At 38.1% G+C, this 17,699-nt stretch overlaps 1 protein-coding gene across 1 annotated transcript in view; it reads left to right on the top strand.

Moving 5' to 3' along the window:
* SNTG2 (syntrophin gamma 2) overlaps positions 1–17,699 on the top strand; it is a 480,514-nt gene that overhangs the window by 393,392 nt on the left and 69,423 nt on the right. The window contains exon 12 of the mRNA XM_065401720.1: positions 14,314–14,430. Within this exon, the coding sequence (XP_065257792.1) occupies positions 14,314–14,430 (117 nt within the window). The remainder of the gene's footprint in view (positions 1–14,313; positions 14,431–17,699) is intronic.

The raw sequence follows: 17,699 nt of genomic DNA, 5'->3' as shown, positions 1-17,699 counted from the left end.
TCCAATCTGAACACAGTCCTTGAATCATATCAATAGGCCTTTTTTGGTCTGGACTAATCTAGTCTCCCTGTTTGGTTTTCTTGCATTTGTTCATAATATTCATCATTGAAAACAACTTGACCTATTTTCCATGGTTAATTCCCAAGCTGGCAGGAAAAAAAAAAGCCATAAGTTATTGTGACATCTTATAAACTTTTACATACTTTTTACATTTAAGCTTACAATTAGGGTAAAGTTTTAGGCCCAGTAATCATAAGACAACAGACCGGTGCCTGTCCAGAGATGGGGATTGAGCCAGGTTGTAACATATACTGTACTAAATTTTGTTGGACATGTAGGATACTTACAATTACCATTGTCCAAACATTATCACCTTCTGATTCCGCTTGATATAATTTATCATACTGTTCCAGAAACTGGAAAGCACTTGAGTGTATTATCAGGAGGCAATAAGATTTGTTACTCAATTTCCAAAAAGACACACATCATTGGATCACTGCATATTTTTTTATGAAACATTAAATTAGATACTTTTCTGTACACAGAATCATCTGTAGGGATTTTTATAGGCTATTAGGAGTTACTGTCCTGCTGTCTCATTGAAACTGTAAAACTGTGCAATTTCTTCTCCACATTAATAGAGCAGTATTGATCAAGTGTTCATCCAGTATTTATCATTTTAGTTTGTGCTCTAAAGCACATGTACAGGGTATTCCCAATAGCTTTATTTGCAGTTTGATTTTATTTTCCAGTTTTGGAGATAAGGAGGTGTACTCTAAGTGGTGCTCACTTGTGACCTGTCAGGGCATGACTCACCCCACTGCAGTCCCCTGGGGTTGCCCTACACAGATCCGGTGTCATGATGCCTTTGCCTTTCTCTCATTTTTCATGAGCCCAGTTGTCCCACCATCCAATGGCTTGTCTAGATAGCAATCTGTATGGATACAGAGATTTAGAACCTGGGTTGTGGGAATCAGAGTGACCAATGACAGCACAGTTGATATATTTCAGCTGCCTCAAAAATAGTGGATTCTCATCTGCAGCCATTCCACACATGAAATTCCCATTAATTTATATTGGAATTTCTCATACTAATTGGTTCCATTGGTTAAAATAATATCCTGTCTGCAATGTTAATATGGGTTAGTGTACATTTAAATTACACTATGCTAAATCAAGGAAGTGCTTTCTGATTCTTCTCTTCTCTTCATCCTGGGGATCCTTGTTTAGAATGATTTATTGTCCTTTTAGGACCTGATCCAAGGCCTATTGAAGTCAATAGTACGACTCTCATTGAAGTCAGTGGGCTCTTTGCATCAGGCCTTTAGCATCTGTCATTTGGCTAAATAATCACAGAGAGAGTCACTTTCTTCTGACACTGAACGAGGAACTTTATTAGTATTAGCCTTAAGGCTTCTCTCTGTAGCTCTGTCACTATAGAACGACTACTTAGAAGCTTCCCAAGCCCCTTCCTGCTAGGCTTTCTGCTACAGATTTAAATAAATAGTGTGCACATCTTCATAGCATTAATCTCTTTTTTCTCATTTTCTTACAATAAACGCAAATGATTTCTGAATATATAAAATGTTGCGAAAATCAGCTTCTTCTAGTTGTTAAATTAGAAAGGTCCTAGGAATACAGTCCTAGGACTTATGCACTAAGAATGTGAAATATTGGTATAGAACATGTCTGACGCCCAGTTGGGTGTAGAAGAGCCATTCAGGGTATAACTACACTGCAAAAACAAGACCTGCAGCAGCAAGTCTGCAGCCCGGGTCAACTAACTTGGGCTTTCACTACAGCTCTAAAAATAGCAGTGTAGATGTTTGGGCTTGGACTGGAGCCTGGGCTCTGAGACCCCCCTCCTCCAATCACTGGGTTGGAGAGCCCAAGCTCAAATGTCTACACTGCTATTTTTAGCCTCATAGCATAAGCCCTTCATGCCGAGTCAGTTGACCCAGTCTCTGAGACTCGCTGCCGCAGGTCTTTTTTGCAGTGTAGACATACCCTAAATGGCTGTTCTACACCCAACTGGGCATCAGACATGTTCTATATCAATATTTCCCATTCTTAATGCATAAATTCCTGGGGTTTAGATTTAAAATCTGTCTTGATAATTGCCCCTACTTTGTTTATGTGAAGGACAGTTTCACAATTCTTCATGAAATTCTCTTGATCATCTTTACTGATTTTCTGGGAACTCAAGTATCAGTGAAAATAAAAATTAATTGTAATGACAAATTAGTAACACTTCAAAGCACTGGACAAATATTAGCTACTACTCACTTAGGTATGTTTAATCCTCACAATACCCCTGTGCTGTAGATAGCTATTAATAGCCTCATTTTACAGATGAGGAACTGCAAAGAAAAAAGGTTAAGTGACTTGGAAAAATCCACACAACAAATTGGCACATACACCTCTTGATAATGCAACCCGATATAACACAAATTCGGATATAACGCGGTAAAGCAGCGCTCCGGGGGGGGGGGGCAGGGCTGCGCGCTTCGGCGGATAAAAGCAAGTTCAATATAACGCGGTTTCACCTATAACGCGGTAAGATTTTTTGGCTCCCGAGGACAGCGTTATACCGGGGTAGAGGTGTATTTGACTCAGGAAATCTTAGCTTGCAGTTCTGTGATTTCACAAGATCTTACTTTCTTCACTCAGATAAATGAGAGACTACTGAGTTTCAGAAAATACTCACAAACTTCTGGTCATGTGAATTAACATTCCAGAAATCTCTCCTCATATCAGAGAGATATTGGCGTTCGTAAGTCAGCTGATATTGGCTCACAATTTTGAAGTTGCAAAGCATCACAGCACTAAGCCCCCACAAAAAATTCCCTGTGGAGAAAAACCCACATTGGAGGCTGGAAACTGGGAGTTCTCCTAACATTTTCTCTGTACTCTTCTGTCAAGGGAAGGGAGATTCAGCCTCCAAATGCCTTGGATCATGGAAGAGCTGCTAGATGAGAGAGCCGCCTGCACAAAGATCTGTTCCTCCACATTGCCTCTGGGACATGCTGTCCCTCCACTCAGCAGCATGGCACTGGACTCTCCCCTTGGCATCTTTTCCACTGGGAGCTTCCCCAGCCAAAATTGGAATCAAACAAAACTTAATACTTTTGCACAGCATGCATGTGTGGTCCTTTATATATATCTAAAGAAAGCAGGGGTTTTGCTTTCTACTTCTGTGCCTCTCTTGGTCAAGTTGGGATTGAGGAAATTTTCATTTTCTCCACTGTGGAGGAGGAGATGGCAATCTGAGCCTTTGGTTAGTCAAGAGGAGAACAACTTTTTAGGTTTACTTTTTGCTGCTTTTAGTACTGGTAAAATAAATAGATAGATCTAAGAAAAAGAACATAACCAAGGGCCAACTTTGCCATGCCTATTCAGATTGAATAGTACCTTACTTCACAAGTTGCCTTATTAATTTAAAATTAGTTAGTTACCACTCAACCTTAGTAAGCAGAATCTGGCCTTGAGTAATGTGCAAGACATAGGCAGAACTAAAGATCAGAAATCACAAACAATTAAATAGATTATGACCACAGACTGCTGAGATACTAACCACAGTCTGGGAAAGAGGGAGCATAAACAGAACAGAAATAAACCTAGGTTTACATGAAAATAATAAGAACGAACATTTACACTCAATTTGGAAAATTAATTCTGATTTCTGGTAGAAAGTACATCAAAGCATGACTTGCATGAGAATTAAATAGCAAACACACAGTGGTTGGGACTGCAAGGTATTAGCAAGGGAAGATGTTAGGGGAAAATACAGAGGGGGGAAATAAAACTACAAAGAGATAAAAGGTTGTGACCATCTTTGTCAAAACAAAGACTATTTATGATTTAGTTCAAAAACATTTTCTACAGATTGAACTGAACAAAAAGGGGTTAGAGAGGAGAAACATACTTAGATTCCGAGACTCTGAATCTTGTTTTGTTGGTATCCAACCTATGTGATCTCCAGAATATGACAGATGAGCTTAACCATGAAAACTGGAAAAAAGGACTTTCCATTGTCAAGGCTGATTCCCCACTCTGGCACTCTGAATGCAAAAGGCGGAGGCCTGCAAGGATTTTAAAAATTAATACCTGCCACTCCAGGCTTGTATTACACTCCCAAGGTTACAGCTTTCTCTGACCTCGGATTGGTAGATGCTGCCACCACCCAAGTGCAGAATCCCTTTCAGAGCCCAGGAAGGCGCACTTGGGAATTCCTCCCTGTGTGGGGTACCCTCAAACCCTTTCACCCCCCTCTGGGGAAAAGCTGAGAAAGAAAATAAAGGAAATTAGCTGTTGCCACCAGCTAATTAAACAACATATACATAAACCTCTTAGGACACCAAAAATCCAAATCTGTTCTTAAAAAAGGGAAATGTTATTAAAAACAAAAAGGAAGAAAATACATCTGGAACTTAGGCTTTTGCTAGATTTTTAAAGAGCAATTCCAAAAATTAAGCACCCAAAATAGCTTTCTTGGGGGTTCAGCTTAAAGGTTTCAAACAAACAAAAGCATCTGGGGTTAGCACAGAGGAGAGCCACAAGCCAGAATAAAGAAATAAACCTGATCGTGTCTACCTAAACATTCCCTGTCCCAATGATTCCTTCTAGGTATGGAAGATAATTTTTCATACCAGTTCAATTTCTGCTTATAGCATTGTTGCTCTTTGTCTCCGCTCTTTCCCGGAGAACCACAACACACCGACAAAGGGAATTCCCCCCCAGCACCCATTTTAAGAAGTTCTAGCCCTTCCATTGGCTCTTTTGGTCAAGTGCCCACTCCTTTTCCTTTACCTGGGGTACTTCGTTAACCCTTTACAGGTAAAGCAAGCAGAGAACAGCCACCAAGAGGGACTTTATAGCTAACTGGCTGGGTGTCCATAAAAGGGAGCTACCTCTCCCCCAGCCCCCCTTCATTTATCACACCCATTATTGGATGTATAAGGGAATTTTCACTAAACAGTAACAGGAGAAAATAAGCCTTAAAGGAAAAGTTTGACTGCATTAAAATGCCACAATATTTGTCACTTGTGTGTTGTACTTACTGGACCTGATTTGGAGCCACACTCTGAATGCTTTTCATTGTTCCTCTAGTATAAAGCAGCCCTAAACTAATTTGATTCATTCTACATAGGCTCTCCCATGCATAGGGTGACTTTTGGGTTTTATAGACGCTACTATAGCTAATCCTTTGCTATTAGTGTACAGAGTGTGGCTGGGACTCTCTTGCATCCTCGTAATGACCAATGGTCATGAGGCTGGTGGCAGCAAGTACAAATTGTTTCTCAAATTTGCATGAAGCAGACCAACACTAGGATAAGAAAAGGACTCCTCTGTGCAACCCTCCCTCCACTGTATTTGACTACTCCACAGCTGCTGTTGAAGATCTGGCCTTGTATATGCTAATATTGTTGATATACTGATACATGATCTTAGTATTACAGAAACATATTATGACTTTTGGAGAGTGAACAAGTTCTGTGTATTATATTTTTTATAAATATTGTGTGCACTTAGTTTACCTGTGTGATATTATCCTGCCTGAATGCATAAACTTAACTCAAAAGGAGGCTGTAAGCGGGACACCAACAGGAAACTAAACAATGGCAAAGAGAAGGTGCTGTCATAGGGAATACCAAGAGTTCTTCGGGAAATCATTAAGTGGGAAATAATCACTGGTCTGTCACCCACTAGGGTGGCAAAGTTTACTCTTCCCAGGCTGATTTTAGGATCGAAAGGTATACTAAACCTTGAAGATGCTCGCCTAGGCAGGAAAGGGATGGAGGGGGAAGAGAAGAAAGGTTGCCAGCAGACTGAGGCTAATACATAGGCTGAATGAACATAGACAGAAGTTGCAGCAAGCAGGCTGCTTCTCCGAGCCTAGAGATGAAGGTAACTGGGCTGAATGGAGCTTACCATAGCTTCCAAGGAAAGATTAAATTGTTGGTAAGGGGAAATGTGCATGTAGGCCTCTCTAGTTTTATACTTGCGCTCTGCATGCTCTGCAACTGTGGATGAAAGAATAAATAATGCTTTGTTTTGACGAAGCTGTTTTTGAATCACTTTAATTGGCTCGTTGGTCTGACTTATGGAGAAAGGGGGCTTAGAGCGGCCAAACTCAGTTGAGCTTGTTAAGTTAGCATGGGGGGTAGGGAGAGGGTGCATCCTAGAGATTCATTTTAAGAGTGACGAGTTTGGCATGAAGGCAGCCAAACTCGTCACTAGAAGGGTGCACTCGAGGGCGACTAAAAGGAGTCTAAAAGCACAGGTCACCTGGTAACCAAAACACATGTAATCATGAATGGGTAGTTAACCCATATTACACTGGACTATAAAAATTAAAAGCAGCATATATAAATGTTATTTAGTATCTATGCATTTAACCAAGCAAATTTTCAACAGTATAATGAACCTGTAGTTGCAAAACGTGATCTTGACCATTATCATGTCCAAGGATAAGAAATTCCATGCACAATATAATGAATAGAACAATTTACAAATGTAAAAGTATTAAAAATAGTGGTCATGAAAATGACGTGCTTTGGTGAACTTGTCAAAAAGATTAATAAAATAGATTATTACCTTAATAAGTATTAATTGATCACTAACAAAGGTCCATCAAGTCAGCTATCGACCATCCTTACTTAAACTATGGCTGATACCTGATGCTCTGTGTAAAGTGGTTCCCTCCCCACACATCAGCAAGAGAACAGTACATGTAAATCAGTGGCAAATCTTCCCTCCCACTGCCCTGTGATAAGCAGATTATGTGCTGCAGTCTGATATATTGCCTTAACATTATCTTGGGTCCTGATTGTGCCTGCTACTTACATGGGTGGAGAGCTCCTCCATATCTTCTGTGTGGCCCAAGTAACAACCAGCCACACCTATCTGCCTTTGCTTAGGGAATTACAACACTGCTCCATCCCTGCACCCCCTTTGGTAATCCATTGCATGCATCACAGTTGCAGGGCGAGCTGTGCTTTTAGTTCCTCTCGAATGCACACCTCTGACAGGTCTGGCTGTTTTCACCAGCCATCAGATGGTCCTACCACTCTTACACGGGAGCTCTGGGCTGCAGGCTGATGGCGGGGCCTGCCCGTGACTGGGAGTAGCCCAGCGGAAGGAGATATCTGCACCCCATGAAGCAATGAGTGCACTCTCTCTGCATTCCAAGTATCTAAGAGGAATTGTTTTTTCTCAAGGTAATTTTTCCCCTATCTCCCACAAAAGCAGGGCAGATATGACCCAACCCCAAATGTGGCTTTGATAATGATAATGTTGAGCCCTTAGTTTCCATAGATACATATGTGTTTAGTAGTCATTGGTTACTACAATTCAGCCACAGGGTTTGGTTAAGTTATTGTGACTGTGTTCAGAGGTTCATTATATGCGGTGTGAACTAGCATTACCTTTTGTGATCTTCCACTTAATTTAATCAAATGTTCCCTTATTTCATATTATGAATTCTAAAAAGAAAGGCCTGATCAACTCCTTCATAATTTTGAACTTTTCAACTGAAGTCATGTCTTTTCAAACTAAATGTCCCCCTAGTCATTGCAATATCTTGCCAAACTTCTAACCACCTTCTCTAGACTTCTTCAATCTCTCTTACAATTTTTAAGTTAGAGTGACTAAATATAAACAGTACAGGGCTACCATTGTCTAGGATCTATAAATATGTTCTGTATTTGGCTTTCCACCTGGTCTCTGCCTTCAGCTTCTCTTCCATAGGTACAATCACTTGGGGAAATGGGCAGCACATATTCCCCTCACAACTTGTCCCTCCACCTCCTTAGGAATGCTCCTTTCAATTCTGCCTACCTATGAAGGCTTCTGCCCCTTCCCACTAAAATATACACATGTGCTGCCGCTTCCCTGTGTGATGCTTTCCTGGCCCAAACCATTCATTCCCACCACACACACACTCCTTGTTGGTGTAACCCTGGGTCCCTGCAGCAACTGCAGGGGGAGGAGGAAACAGAGATCTTGCAGTGCTGCTTTATGCTGTTCTGCAGCAGACTCCTCTCCTTCACATTGAGGTGAACTACTGAAAGTTAAGGAGTGGCAAGAAGAGAAAAACAAGAGTGGGAGAATCTGCAGGCAGAGAGATTGAGAGTGCCTGTCTGAGGAGCAGGGAAAGGGAGGGAGAGTTTGGAGAGAGGAAAAAGAGTGCCTAGGTGAGTGAGAGTGTGTAGCGGAAAGGAGAGGAAAGGAGAGAAGGATAAGTTGTATGTGAGAGTGAAGGGGAGTGGTAGGGAGAAAATGAACAAGTTTTAGGGAGGGGAAGTCAAAAAGAGAAGAAGAAAATGAGATCATATGTATACAAGGGGCAGTGCTTAATTTGTAATGGAAGAGGTGCCGGGGCTCAGCTTCAGCAGGCCCCGGCACAAATTAAGCACTGGTGGGTGACCGGGGAGTGACGTCTGCAGACTGGGCAGCCAGCTCAGCGCCATCAGCAGCAGGGCAGGTCATGGCCTGGTATGGAGCGTGGTGGCTGCTGGCTGGGAGCCCAGAGGTGCTGTGGCTATGAACTGCCAAGCCTACAGGTGCCAGGGCTCAGCCCCAGCACAAATTAAGCACTGACAAGGGGTAAGGCGGAGGGGGAAAGTGAGAAGTAGGAGAAGGCTGTATGAATTGAAGAGGAGTGGTTACGTGTGGATGTGCAGGGTTGCATTAATGCATAGACACATTAGGAACATGACTAGTGCCCCATCTCCTGGAGTCATGTGATGTCACAGTCTAAGCTTTCATTTAAAAAAAATAGTTATTTCTTTTACTCATGATTGGCAACAGGAAATAAAAAGGACTGGGATAAAATGAGCTTTGGGAGTAAGGACATGCATTTGCTTGGGGCCAGACCTTGCTAGCAGTTCTGCCTCATTCCTGATTTTTTAATTTTCATCTTCCTGATCACCTCCCCCAAGTTTTTTTTATTATTATTTATTTGTTTAAAATAATTCTGGTTGCACTTATCTTTTACTCCTATTTGGCTTCTACATTTCATCATAGCCTCCCTCTTGCCTGCTCCCTTTGTTAACTTTGCCTTGCTCTGTGATGATTTTTATATTTTAAATAACCTGACCGATATTGTGCACAAAGCACTCACCTTTCCTTCTTCAGAAATAAAAAATCCTGGAAACTCCCATTCAATAAAGATGTAGTGGAAGGGGGAGAAGGATTTTTGCACATTGACTGTGTTCTTGACGTTTTAGAGATTGATCCTACAAAGATTTATTGTCAGCCATAAGGTTGCAAACAAGATTTCCAAAGGATGCATTTTTAGGTATTTATATTCCTGCTTAGCCATAGTAGTTTTTATTCCTGTTTGCTCAAAATTATATACATCTCTCTATTTTTAAAATAAATTTCAATTTGTCTATGGATACTAAGGATTTTTTAAAAAAAATATGTCCTCTTTATCCTGGTTTGTGATAGTTTTCTTCATAGTTTAAATATCTTCATTCTTAAAGTTCATAGAATTGAGTTACAAGAGTCACTCGTGAAACTCTGAAAACAAACTATTTATGGTATTCATAAATTGCTTGTCTAATCCATGTGTCAATAGGCAGTTAGACGAGTGTACATTGAGGTAGTTAAAATAACCCATTATATAATTATTATTCCAGAAGATTTTACAATATCAATTTTTATAATATGTCAAGTGTTTTAGAAATCTATCTAGCTTTGATTGCCATGTATTTATTTTCTTGAAACATGCACCATTATAGAGATGCAAAAGCAGCTACTAGTTTATTTCCCATAATATCTCTTTTGAATGTATGGAACAGTTTATTTCTTGCTCCTTATTCATCACTTCATTAAGAAAAAATGGAACCATTATTAAAATGTATTGATTTAGGCAGTCAATGAATGAATACGGTATATTTTATAAATGTCAGGAAATTCTAAATTCTATTTACTCGAACCTAACAAAGTCACTGAAGTTAAGTGTCTGATGGTATTTTGGTGACAGCCCCCAATTCAGAAAATTTAAAGTCACTGGAAGTGTTCTAATTTATATAAGGCTGTAACTCACCACCCAGGTCTACCAGATGAATTTTTGTATTCTTTTATACGAAATGGCAGAAGTCAGCAAAGCAATATTTTCACTTGTACTTTACAGCACAAAAAATTACTTTTTTATTCCAGGAACTGTTGACAAAGTGAAGTTAAATAATTGCTGCTCTTTTGTTTTGTTTTGTTTTAACTGAAAATTGAAAGTCACTTCATCATTTTCTGGCATGTCTAGGGAACTATCATCGAGTACAGGAGACAAAACATTTCTTTTTCTTCATTTTCAACTACATTTTAAGGGTACAGTCACTATTTACTTTTGTAGTATTCTTCTATTTGGCTTTCCGCTTGGTGGTTTGTCTGCAATATCTGTTTTGTACATACATTGTTATACATATAAAACTTAGATGTCATAACTAATCTTTTTTTTTATCATTTTGAGCTGTTAATTTTATGGGCCATTTCTATCAAGCAAACTGGGCACTATGGAATATTTTCTGCAATCCAGTGTATTTGAAATGTAATTGAGGTATTGCTGTGTGTTTGATTTTCTATAGACTTTGATAGAGTAGAGTTATTAGTCCACCTTGTAATAATCCATCTGTTTGCTTCCATTATACATTAAATGGATGATATTAGAGTTCAGAAATAATTCAGCTAATAAAAGGACCAGATTTTCAAATGGCCTCAGCCTGCCCTCTATGGCCCATTCCAGCAAAAACTTAAGCATATGCATAACTTTAAGTAAGTGAGTAGTCCCACTGATGTGCAGGTTCAGTTCAAATCCTGAGTGCATATTTGGGTAATTTTAATTGAATTCAAATGAGTTTCCCCCTGCCTTTTGAGCTAAAATGTAACAAAATGGCTTTTAGTTGTGGTGCCAACATTTTGATTGAAAAATCAGTTGCAGATGCAAAATTGTAAGAACATATTACTGATTGGCACTGACAAATCAGGCACAGTGATTAGATGTCTAAATTCTTTTATTGTGTCTACAGCATTATAAACACAGCATTATTCTCTGATTCTGCAAAGACTCGTGCAAGCAGAATTTTGCCATTTAAATACTATAAATAAATTGTTTATTAAAAGGAAGGAGAAAACCAGTTTGAGTTAAATAAAAACTGACCTGAATATGTACTGGAAATTTGAATTGAACCAGATCAATTTTTTTTTGGCGATTTAAAGTCCAGTTAACTACTATTTCAGTATTTTTTCTTTTCTTAGTACCTATGCACGTCTCTGTGCTTCATATGGAGTTGAAATCAGAGTGACCATCTTACCATGAGACTTCAACCCAAAGTTTGCAGATACTTGAGAGTCTGGGTATGTCATGGACAAGGATGTATTCAAACCAAATCTTTTGACACTAACCATCACAGTAACATGGAATAATAATACAGGCACCAGTTCAGCAAAAACACTTAAGCACGTGCCTAAATCATTCCCTCTTCAACAAAGCACAGTGAATGTTAAGCCTGTGCTTAAAATTAAAATATATGCTTAAGTGTTTTGCTAAATAGGAATGGGATTTCTTAAGTGCTAGACTGGAGCCATAATACTTTGCACTTCTATATCATCTTGCAATCAAGGATCTCAGAACAATTTACAGATACTAAAGATGCAGTCCTCACAACTCCGTGTGATCCATTTTACAGAGAGGAAACTGTGGCACATGTCATATCTTCACCGCAAAAAAAGGTGTGTTCTTACACTGGGATAGGCAAATTGAGATAACTATCTTGGTATAAAATCCTCCTGGAGATAAGGCACGGGTAGGTTTTAACCTCAGTGCAGCTTGTCAAGGCCAACACTATACCCCCCACCTGGGATTTATCTTGCCTAGCTACATTGAAGTATAAACTAGAGTCTTGTCTCTACTGGGATTTTACATCAAGATAACTTCCTTGATGTAAACATGTTCCTATTTTTTTTATTTTTTATTTTTTTGCAGCGAAGACATAGCCATAAAGAGGGTAAGTATCTTATCCAAGTTCACTCATGAACTATGTGGAGGACCAGGAATAGAACACCAGTCTTCTGATTTCCCTGTCTGAACCTTAAACAAAAACAACCTCTTTTCCTTGATCTGCTGTTTTAATATATTTAAAGATATAGCAGATGTAGCTATAATTTTGTTGGCTCTGCCATATTTGATTTGACGTATGACCTAAGAATGTTACACTGTCTGTCTATGTCCCATTTTCCCTACCAATTATTATGAAGCTTTGAGATCCTTAGATTTGGAAGGGGGTCATTAGAACTGCAAATTATTATCATGCGCAGTACTCTGTATCTTTCACTCTGTAATAGGATCTAATTTACTTTCCAATAATGACTGGGAAACCCAATGTGGGTTAACGAGGTTTGCAAATTAGCAGATAAGCAAACAAATATGATTGTAAAAAATATCAAGGATCTGGCATCACAAAATGTACTTTGTTCCTTTGTTTTAGCTATTGCCCTTTATTTATTATGATAATAACATGCAAGTATAAGCAATCTGTGTTATTGTTTGTAAGAGCGTCTGAGCCGTACTGTGGTATATTTTGTTAAAGTAATGAAGTGTCTGGCATTCAGTTATTAAAGCTGTGCTGATGAGTGGTGGAGCAATATTTTGATGAGAATTATTGAGTTTACACAATAGCAAAGTGAGAATTGGAAGGTCTACTGTATTTACTGCACTGTTTCCTACAGCATTAACATTTTAATGAAGTTATAGTTGAGTAGAAGAATGTAGAGAAGCAATAGCATTATGTTGGTATAGAATATTTTTTTAAATAAGTTGACTGATAGCAGAGATAATTATGTATTAAATAACACAGCTAGACAACAAAGTATAAATCATGCTCAGATAAAAATATGACCATAGCAACGTGTTTCTGTGTTCAATCTGTGCTCTTACTGTACATTGTTTCAGTTCCATGCTCTGGTCACATTCAAAAGTTTATCTTAAGTTTATAATACAAATGAGTCACTTCTTCTCTTCAAATCTCACCTGGGGATGAATCCTGAAGTTCCTACGCATGTTAATGCATACCTTACTCAGGCTAAATTCCCACTGATTTCAAGTAAGGTTTCGTGTTTTGTGAGGGCTAAGGGTGAGATTTCAGAAGTGCCATGGAACTTGTGTTCCTCAGTTACTTAGGTACTTTGGAAATTCCATGCTGAGTACAAAAACTCAGCAAGGGTATCAAGATTGGCCATTTACAGTTTAAGATTTGTAGAGCACTATAATTAAGGCCAGACAAATATTTCAAGGCATATTAAAGGCCATATAGTCAGCATGACGTTGTGAAATTAAGCATACCAGCTAGTGTACTCGTACTGTGCTAGAATGTGGTTCTTCAGGGTGTATTTAGCTCAGAGATAATAAAATCTTACTTATGTCCAAATTTCAAGGTTACTTAAAATACGTAAAATAACTTTTAAAACAATTGTAAAATAATTACAATTTATTTGTAATAACTTTAAAGGAAATAAAAAATGTGTGAGATGAGCAACAAAAACCCTTGGAATTTTACTCTACCAGCACAGAAACACCTACAATTCTCATTTGAAGAAATGTATGCACGTGTAAACCCCTGGAAGCACAAAATGTGATGTAATGCTTGTAGTGATGGGCAAACTTCAATATCTAGTGAACTACTTGGTTTCAGATAAGCCTATGGACTTATCCGCATGTCTTTTGTTTGGAAGCAGATCTCATAGAATTACTAGTGCTGCCCGGTTTTCACTGGGCCACAAATACTCTGGGAACAGCCTTTTTGTAATATTTCAATATCGCTATTTCAGGTCCTGGCCAAAACCAGAAATTGCAGCAGCACATAGAGTGTTAAATAAGTGACATTTTTGGAACCACCCTAAATGGCTGGGTTGAAGCATGGGAAAAGATTTGGACAGATTTTTTATCAGAATAAATTTTCCTATCTCTAATCTCTATGGGTCCAGTCCCATCCACTTTCCGTCATAGCTGAGGTAGACCCTCAACACACCAGATATCAATGTGATAGTGCTGCACAGGGCAGACAGGATTCAGAGAGCCTGTGCAATATGGATCACACCTCTAAAGGGGCTCCCTACACACCGGCATGGAGTATAATTTAGGGAGCAGGGCTAAAGAAGGCAAAGGGGAGGATGGGACAACAGGTTTCAAATCTAAGGCCACTGCCCTCCATTAACTGAGTGGTGTTCTAGGGAGAGGGAAAACTTCTGTGTAAAGGGTGTATTACGCTGCTATTAAAGCTTGAGTTCTAATTTTTCAAAGGTTTTACTCTGCAGATTATTCATATGGGCTGGGTGAATGAAAGATTCGAGGGAACTGATTCATCTCAACTCTACAAATACAAGTTCCTGGCACTAAAGGGTTCATCCTTCTACATTTTCAGCACTCCACCGGTAAGAAACCAATTTATTTTTTGTAAGGTTTTGATTACTGGTGCAATCCTTTTGGAAGCACTGGAAATGAATTCTTTCCTATTAAATAAAGCTGTAGGCTGAGATTTTCAAATGAGCCTAAGGGAGTTAGGCACCCAAAGCCTATTGAATTGCAATGTGATTTTGGCATCCCTGAGGCGCTTTTGATAATCCCAGACATAAAGTTCTGGGGAAACTGGATTGTTAATGGCACACAGAGCTTTTGCTTTCAAGGCACTGGTTCAAATTCCCCTCAGGTTGGTTGTGACCAAAATTTGCCATCTTACATTGGTTCTGAGGCCTACCTGTATGTGAAATGAGCGGGTACTTACTCTAGCTCTTCTAAGAAAGGAGTCCACATCACAGTTAGCACTAACTGGTGTTGATCTTTGCCAAAAGGCCATGGGTTGAATGTTCACAGGGGATGAATTATCCCTACACCTCCTAGACATGGGACATTCCCCAAAGGTTACAGCATACTGGTGGGGTAGTGTAGGATAAACTGTAGTGCTACTGTCAGAGTTGTACTTTTTCTGTAGATAAAATGGAGGACCTCAATCTCCACAGTTGACTAATCCCGTATCTTTCAAGAGTACTAAAATTTCACTGAAAGAAACTGAATAAATATATGCTAGAGAGTTCTAAAAATCTCAAAACAATCCATACCATATCACATCATAACCTTCCTATTCTTCTTTTTCTTCCACTTATACAATAGAGTGCTGTTGCTCTCAGGAAAAAAAATTGTAAAGAACAAAAAGGAACATTAAAAAACAACTGCAAATTAACTGCCTATTTATGCGTCTGCTGAAGTCAATAGTATAACTTCCATTGCTTTCAGCTGAAATAGGAGCAAATCCAAGCACTTTAAATGTAAACCATCTTACTGGAGTACAGTAAAGTGAGAGATAGAAAAGATGATTTATGAACCTTAGACAGTAGCAATCAATAACACAGTCCCTCTTGCACTATGCTACAGTTCCAAGCCAAATGGTCCTAATACATTAGTATCATCATGGGTCAAAAATGGCCAAGTACCAATCTTTTGCTTAATTTGGAGTTAACAAAAACTAGATGTGAAGGACTCCATTTAAAATTAAATCCTCGAATGCAAGTAAACTAAAAAACACCTCAGCTCAGAGACTAATATTTAAATCAATTAACCTATTGTATCTGTCTCTAGTTAAGACAATAAAGCAGAAAGAAAACATTAAGCCAATAAATAATACAACACACAATGACAGTCTTTTATGAATCTTAATTATGTCTTTCAGATCTATTGTAGAAGGGGAATATTTGATATAGTTAAAACTATTCATCTCAGTGATACAAATTGAAGATAAACTAGTTAATTTATCAAAATCCAGCTCTCTGCAGATATCAGACAGTGAGAATAAATGTATTATAGCATTTTCCCCGCATTATCTTGATATATCTAATTCACTGCCATGTTTCTGGAGATCGTCTGTTGTGTTATTGCTCCTTGTGAAAAAGTAAACAAGATAACTAACGTGGCACCTTGTATTAATGCCATGTTCATGCCCATTGATCAGATACTGTAGTAATGACTATGATATAAATGACTAAATAGGTAAATTCTAAAGCTCAATGAACAGTTTTTGTATTTTTTATTCATGTCACAAATGCCATGTTACGTGAAACTGTGGCTCTACCACTCACCCATAAGGCTGTTCTCAGACTATCTTTATTTCTTTAGTCTAAATATCCATTACTTTTTTATCTTTTTATTGTTATATAAGTAATAATAATAATAATAATAATAATTAATAACAAAGTAATAAGCAATTGGAAATTGGCAGGATCCAACAAACCCAAACACTGGAGGGGTTCACAATTTCAACCTGGATCCAGATTCAAATTTCCCAGCTGGCCTCTACATGTAAAATGGCCACAAAAACGTGTAACTCTGTGGCACTCCAACTTCGAACCTTTGGCTCAACTCTAATGACATTTTTTTAAAAAACTCTCTAATAAGTTATTAGCTATTATTCCTATTGTTTATGGTCTATATAAAGTGAAATCCTGAGTGTAACATTAAAAAATAACTCCCACAACAATTCATTGTTGTACCACAAGCAAATGTATTACTGTGATTGGTTTGCTTGAATTTTACAAGGGTAGTTATTATATTCTATTTTAATCATGTTGCCGTTATGCTGCACAGCATCATGAGAACATCAGCAGGTGAAGCACTTTATAATTAAAATTATGTTACAGTGTGTATTTTGATTTAAATATACAAATTAGATGGGCTGTCAGATAAAATGGCTATCTTCAATCTTGAGGATCCTGTTCACAGCTTTATTGCTCATTTATATCAAGCATGTCCACTACAGTTTTTACTCTTGTTCTAGTCCTTTGTGTAAATGGAGTGTAAATCATACTTGGATTTGAACATAGCTGACATCTTTTCATGAAAATAACCCATATACATGCCAGTCATGGGAAGAACTCAGGAGAAATACTTCATAAAGGTTCAGGTCTAGTGATGTTTAGCAATTGAAAGGCGACTCGCTGTGGAGCTACGCTCTGCTAAAATAGTTTCTGCAAATGACAGATCATCATCTTAGCAAGTATATGTCAAAGGACATTTTGTTTATGAAAATCAGCATTTTTATGAAAGTTGAATTCTAGGTACCCTAGTTAAGCATCTACACTGTCTATCTTGATGGATTAAATGTATGAAAGCTAAGGTCTTATCTAAATTTCAGGAACTCTGTCCAGACTTGAGGGGAAAAATCCATGGGAAGGTAAAACTCTATTCCTTGATTAGTGTGGTACCTACACAGCAAAACCTTTAAATAACTAAAAGCTTTGATCAATCTACTTATACTTGCTTTGTTTATTATTACAGCTGTCAAGCGATTAAAAAATTAATTGTGATTAATCGCATGATTAAAAAATAATCGTGTTTAATCACACTGTTAATAATAGAATACCATTTATTTAAATATTTGTGGATTTTTTCTACATTTTCAAATCTATTGATTTCAATTACAACACAGAATACAAAGTGTACAGTGCTCACTTTATATTTATTTTTATTACAAATATTTGCACTGTAAAAAACAAAAGAAATAGTATTTTTCAATTCACCTAATACTGTAGTGCAATCTCTTTATAATAAAAGCTGAACTTACAAATGTAGACTTATGTACAAAAAAACCTGCATTCTAAAATAAAACAATGTACAACTTTAGAGCTTACAAGTCCAATCAGTCCTAATTCTT

This window comes from Emys orbicularis, chromosome 3 (genome assembly GCF_028017835.1).
Source record: "Emys orbicularis isolate rEmyOrb1 chromosome 3, rEmyOrb1.hap1, whole genome shotgun sequence".
NCBI lineage: Eukaryota > Metazoa > Chordata > Testudines > Emydidae > Emys > Emys orbicularis.
The sequence above is the reverse complement of the archived record's forward strand: the minus strand, read 5'-3'. Positions and strand labels throughout refer to the sequence as shown.